The sequence below is a fragment of the Acinonyx jubatus genome, chromosome B3 (assembly GCF_027475565.1).
Source record: "Acinonyx jubatus isolate Ajub_Pintada_27869175 chromosome B3, VMU_Ajub_asm_v1.0, whole genome shotgun sequence".
Taxonomy (NCBI): domain Eukaryota; kingdom Metazoa; phylum Chordata; class Mammalia; order Carnivora; family Felidae; genus Acinonyx; species Acinonyx jubatus.
In genome coordinates this window covers 4,554,740-4,560,739 of record NC_069386.1, presented here as the reverse complement: position 1 = coordinate 4,560,739, position 6,000 = coordinate 4,554,740, and the positions used below count along the sequence as shown (strand labels likewise).

The window sequence follows — 6,000 nt, the reverse complement described above, 5'->3', positions numbered from 1 at the left end:
TCATGAAGCATGTGTAATGCTTTGGTATTCTGACAGACAAAAAAAAAAAATGATTTTAAAGAGAAGGGAAGCCCCACACCCTCTATCCATCATCCTCTCCAAACTCCCAGAACAACCAGCGTGTGTAGGTAACCCTGTGTTACCAGGAAATGTTTATGCTTCATATGGGGTCCTGTCCTGAGTGCACATTATTAATTATTAAAGAGATGTTGTCCACCCTGTCAGAGTAGTTTAATGTTTAGTTGTAGGACTGAAACACGAAAGTGTTTGTCCCTTGACTCTGCACACCGATGCTCAGGTGTGGGTTAAAAAAAAGAAGAAACTGACTGGAATTTAAATAAAAACTTGACAAAAGAAAAAAAATAAAAGGTCAATTACTTATATGTTAAAAAGGAGAAGAAGAAGCAGCAACAAAGGGACAAACTGCGGTTTTGCTCTGTTGTCCTGACTACTGAGGCTCAGGCGTGAAACACCTTGGCCACGAGTGACAGCTGTACTGGTTTCCTTAACCTTCGAACTCGGGAAGAGACGTTGCTGTAATAACTCCTGATTCCGTGAGGGAAGAAGACCGGTAAGATGCAAATCGAAAGCTAATGTGCAGGATCCTAGAGACTGGGTAACCTTGATGGCAGGTGGAAAGGGAGGGCACAGGAGGGGACGGGGAGGGGGTGAGAATACTAAAGGCAGGCTTCCTGGAAGGGGTGGGCTCATCTAGGAGCAGGGGAGAGTAGAGAGAAGGGCATCTTGGACAAGGAAGGCCGATTAAGTTAGAAGGCAGGAGCCTTCTTCCCTGAGAGGGGCTGGGGTCCCTGTCCCGGCCGTGGCCCTCTGGCAAGGGTGCTGGACACAGCTGGGTGGGAGGCCCAACCTATCCCAACTTGGACTCTGCCCAGGAATTTGCACTGAAAGGAGAAGACTGGCCAAAGGGCAAGCGGGTCGAATTCATTTTGTCCCTGTGGAAATACGTGCCTCTGCCCACCCTCGAGAGCGACTTGTTGACCACGAATATGTGAGTAGGAAGGGGGTCCTGCCTCTCTCCGTGCAGCCGCGTGTCTGTGGATGCGTGTGCACAGGTAGCGGGCGTTCCCGGCCTCCTCCCCTGTGTGTGTTTCCACCTGTCTCCTCGCTCGTGTGTGCACACGTGTGTGTGTGCCTCTGAACGCGTGAGCTTAATCAGTCCGGGGTTTGGAAAGCACCCCCCTAGGGCGCTCCACGGGGGAAGAAACAGGAAACAGGAGTGGGGAGGGATGGGGTTCTTATTCAGAGGACTTAGGCCTATGGACTTCAGCAAAAGAAAGAAAAAAAAAAGGACTATATTGGCTCTTAGAATTGAAAACTCCAGTGGCAGGACTGGTTTTAGGTCCAGGTGGACCCAGGGACTAGAAGAGTCTTCAGGAGATTAGTTTCCCATCTTTTGGAGGTGGGAAAGTATAATGCCACGAAAATATCAGTCAACGGCACTGGCTTTCATTTGCTGTAGGAGTGACAAAAGCTAGGGCCTCTTTTCAGGAAAACTCCGGGACCAGGTATCTACATGTGTGGTACGTAGTTCCTGCCTTGCCTTCCCTGCGAGGCGGACAGAATTTGCCCTGTGCCTGCCTGGGCCTCCCAGATTTACCAGGCCGAGCACTGGTGAGTGCAGGAAGGGGCGCCTTGCTCTGAGGCAGGAAGGGGCGCCTTGCTCTGAGTTCAAGGAGGGTTGAGCTCCGGGATGGGAAAAGCTGGGCCAGGCTCCCCCCTTCCGGCGCTCTCCCATCCTCCCCCCTTCTCCAGGGGCCTCTCCTGGGTCCTGTGCTGCCTCTGCTTTCAGCTGTGGGCCCTGATTTTGTCTTTCAGCCGCAAGGTCCGGCACATGGAGGGCAACAGCCCGAAAGGAAGAGAGTTCATCTCTCTCACACCTGTGGCCAATGGTCTGGAGAACAGGGGGGCCGAGCTCTTGGAAAGTCTGGTCTGTCCCCTTCCCCATCCTCATTTTGGCCCCCTGGTGGGAGGGCCCTTTGTTCGCCTCCTTCCTTCACCCCCTCTACCTCTTTGCTTGAAAAATTAGGGACCCCCCCTCCTAAACGTGTTGGCCTCCTCGACACAGAGCAGCCCCTTTATTTGGCTCAGGAACCGTTTGCTGTGCACCTGTGATGTGCCGGGATAGCCCGCACTAGTCTGAGGGGTCAGGGAAAAAAGGCTCAACCCGGAAGTGACGTTTGAGCTGCGACTTAAAAAATAAGAAGGAGGAACCACATGACTGGAGGAGGGGAGGGCTGGATCTCTGGTGAGGTCTCAGCCTTCAAGGGGCTGGCGTTCTTGTCCTTGCTCTGGAACGGCTCAAGGAGAGGCCCTCCACCCAGAACTCTGGAGCCTAATGTGACCCCCTTTTCCCTCCCAGCCTCCCCCGACAAAGCCCCTGCCCCTTCACCACACTGCACAGCCCCAGGGTGCGCCTTTCACTCTGTGATCTGCAAGAATAACCCCCTGCCCACCCAAACACGACTGCATAGACCAACGGAGGGCAAATGCGACGAGGTGGTCCCGCCTGGGCCTTCTCCAACCAGCCACAGCTGAGGCTCCGGCGTCCCTTCCCAATGCAGGCCAGGAGGACCCCGAGGGCAGGGCGTATCCAGCACTGAGTCCAGCACACTGTGGGTGCTCGGTGTGTGGTTTGCAGAACTTAACTAAGTCGCCCTCTAATTATTTCCTGGGCAAAAGCCCCGCCCTCCCGCCCCAGCCCACGCCTGAGGTGCCCGTGGGCACACTGGCGGCAGCCAGGGTCTCCCTCCGCTCTCACTCGGGGCCGCAGGCACCCTCTGATCACTCTCTGGTCACTCTAGGAGGAAGGCCGGACCCCTGGCAACGACTCAAGCCGTGCGGAGGGTGGGGACATCTGGACCGAGGCCAGCCCGGAGCCCCTGTCAGGACGGTAGGTGCTCTCCAGGAGGGACGTGCGTTGGCCCGGGGAGGAGGCCACCGTGGGGAGCAGGGACAGGGAAGCTGGGCCCCTGACAACAGAGAAGGGGCTCCCGGAACCTTGGTCGAAGAAAGGAACAAACGTGTTAGCCGACAAGGGAGCTCTGCTGGCCTCTGCCTCGGGGTGAGCCGGGCCAGGGGCGGCCAGCCTGCTCTGAAGCAGCCAGAAGGCAACCGCGTCAGGAGCCCCAGTGTGTACAGGGGGCCTGTTCTGACTAAAGCTGGATGGAGGGGGTCCTGAACCAGCCTGACCCCCCTCTCCACCTCCCCATCTGCCTTCTACCCCAGTCAGTCCCTGGGGCACCTCAGGGATCCTTGAGGCTTAGTTTGAAAACCCCAAGAGCGGTCCAGTCCCCTTGTTTCCCACGGGGAGGCTGGTGACCCAGAGCTGATGCCCAGGCTCACTGGGGGTCCCTGCTGGCCAGATCCTGAGCCGAGGACGGCAAGGAGAGGAGGGGTGGTGGAGGGGAGGGAGTCCACCTGTCTCTCTGGATGGGAGATTGGGGAAGAGCCTCTCTTAGGGGGGCAGGTGTTGGGGCCAGAGAGGGGCAGAGGCATTCCTTGAAACAGAAGCTCCTACAAGTGTGGCCTGTGGGTCCCCAGAGGCCAAGTGCCAGCCTTTTCTCCAGGGATAGACAAGCGACCAAAAGACCAGGCAAGAATGGCATTGGCACCAGCGGGAAGGTGGGGGGCAGGTGGTGACCGCCGGGCAGGGGGCGGGCTGTGTACACGCTCTCTTGCAGGGGGAGCTGCTGACTCGGAGGGTAAGTCTCTGGGTCCCCGGGGAACAAGGCAGAGCTAGGAGCTCTCCACCCGAGCCCACAGACAGGGGGGACACGGGGACAGGGGAGGGAGGCAGCCATCATGGTTCGTGCATTTCTGCATTTGGTTGGGTTCTTACTCATCATCTCAGTTAAGTCCTTCCCAAGCCCAAGGGCAGAATGGACTCAAGGGCAGTGGTGATGCTGGAAGGCGGGGTGGCCTGAGCCGACCCTTAGTTTGTTCTGGGCTGGGGTTGCCCTAGTCCTGTGATGCCGAGGCCAGTGCCCTGGGGGGGGGGGGGGTACCCGAGTAGCTTCTACCTGGAACTGTTGATGGTGGGAGTTGACTCGCGGACCCCACTGGCGCTCTCCCCAGGAGGAGCCTGCAGCCTGCTCTGAGGGCCAGACGCTTCTGCCGGGAGCACACACAGCTGTTTCGATGGATCTGCATGGGCCTGCTCTGTACTGGTGAGCCTGGGGCCCAGCCCCCCTGGGAGACCGCTGTTCCCACCCCAGCTACCACCACCCGGGTTTCAGCCACCTCAGCCCCGGCCATCCATGTCCCAGGGCATTCACTTACCCAATAATCCAACAATCATCTCAGAGCCAGCTCCATGGAGGAAGCTGGGACATCAGAATAAAGTCAGACCAGATCTTCTTCCCAAAGCAGTCTCTGATCAGTAAGGGAGAGGGGAACGATATTTTCACGTAAGGCAGTGAGCCATCTGGGAACACCAAGGAGGGATGGAAGTGATCAGGGAGGACTTCCAGGAGGAGGTGACATTCAGGCCTCACAGGTCGAGCAGGAGGTAGCCAGCTGGATCCAAAGGACAGGACGGAGTGAGAAGGCACTTCTAGGTAGGAACCACGGGAGCAAAGGTGAAACCCGGCATGGTGTGGGCAGGCAGCTCAGGGACTTGAATTTTGCCCTCAAAGCCAGACAGAGCCATTGAAGGAATTAACAGGCAAGCCTCGAGGCCAGGTTCTGGCCACTGTGGAAGCCTGGAAGAGGCAGGCAGGGTGGCAGTACATGTGTGAGAAGACGAAGGGTAGGGGACAGACAGGGGCGGCTTGGAGTGACCCTCGGGAAGCATCACCAACCAAACTTGGGAGCCGACCGAGTGTGCAGGACGAAGGACACCCTGGAATCTGGGGTGCCTCGGGGCTCTGTTCAGGCAACGGGGTGCATGATGGTGCCTCCGTGGCTAGGGAGCGCGGGAGGAGGAAGGCTTGGAGGGGAGAGGGATGGCCAGTTGTCTGGGACGGGATGCTGGAGGTACGTCTGCCAGGCCATCGAGAAGGGCAGGGGCCTCTCCAGGGACGCCTGGAGAATAAATCGAGAAGTAGGTCAGTGACAGCATCCTGGGACCAGCCACACTAAGGGAGCTAGCAGAGGAAGGGGCAGAGAGAGCCCGAGGGGGCATGGAGATGGGGGGGAGGGGCGGAGACCAGGGAGCACCAGTTCAAGGAGGAGGGAGAGGTGAACAGCAGCATCTCTGTGGTAAGGGGAGCAGCGGAACAGGGACTGAGCGGCATCCCGGGGGATTTAGAGCCAAGGAAGTCACTAGTAACTTAGGGCACGGGTGAAAAGCTGGATTGGAATGGATGGGAGGAGAGGCAGTGTAGACAGCAAGTATAGACAGCTCTTTGGAAGGATTTTTTATGAGGACAGGTGGGAATATTAACAAGGAGGGTGTGACAGTGTCGAGGAAGGGGTGTGTTTGTGACAGGAGACACTTGGACTGTGTTTGTGAGTGGGGTGGGGAGGTGGTAGAGAGAGGAGGGGAAGGACATGGGGACAGATGGCAGGTGCAGGGGGGGACCCCTAAGCCCAGGGAAGGAGGGTCACCGCAGGTCCTCCTGCAGGTGGGACATGGAGCGGGGTGTAGCTGTGGATGCAGAAGCCCCCCCCCCCCCATCCAGGGGGGCCAGGCGGGAGAGGACACTGAGAACCATGACGGCAATGGCCCCGGTCTTCATGTTCGAAAGCGAAAGCAGGGCTGTAGGCTGAGATGGGCTGGCTCATGGTCCCTGCAGCTTCCTTCTAGAGATGTCTGAGACAGTGAAGTCTTCCTCTGGCTGGATCTGAGCCTGGGCCTTCTCCGTTCCCCTCGCTTCCACACTCACTCAGACCCACATTGGTTTCGTTTGTAGAAATGATTGAACTCCTCCTAGGAGATGATGAAAATCACTTATCTCATCCTGTCTCTGCCTTTGTGGTGGCTGTCAGTCGGTCAGTTATCCTTTACAATGGCCACTCTTCATTTCCTCCATGTTTGCA

The 6,000-nt window shown here is 57.5% G+C and overlaps 1 protein-coding gene across 6 annotated transcripts in view; it reads left to right on the top strand.

Annotated features, from left to right (window-relative positions):
• The first annotated feature begins 257 nt into the window (after nt 1-257).
• SLC28A1 (solute carrier family 28 member 1) overlaps nt 258-6,000 on the top strand; it is a 50,259-nt gene continuing 44,516 nt past the window's right edge. For 3 of the 6 annotated variants that reach the window (XM_027068161.2, XM_015061978.3, XM_027068160.2), the window contains exons 1-5: nt 258-571; nt 894-1,009; nt 1,837-1,948; nt 2,823-2,911; nt 4,096-4,187. In XM_027068161.2, the coding sequence (XP_026923962.1) occupies nt 1,853-1,948; nt 2,823-2,911; nt 4,096-4,187 (277 nt within the window). In that variant the 5' untranslated portion in view covers nt 258-571; nt 894-1,009; nt 1,837-1,852. Of the gene's footprint in view, nt 617-893; nt 1,010-1,836; nt 1,949-2,822; nt 2,912-4,095; nt 4,188-6,000 lie in introns of all 6 variants that reach the window. The other 3 variants (XM_015061976.3, XM_053223501.1, XM_015061977.3) reach the window with 2 other exon arrangements.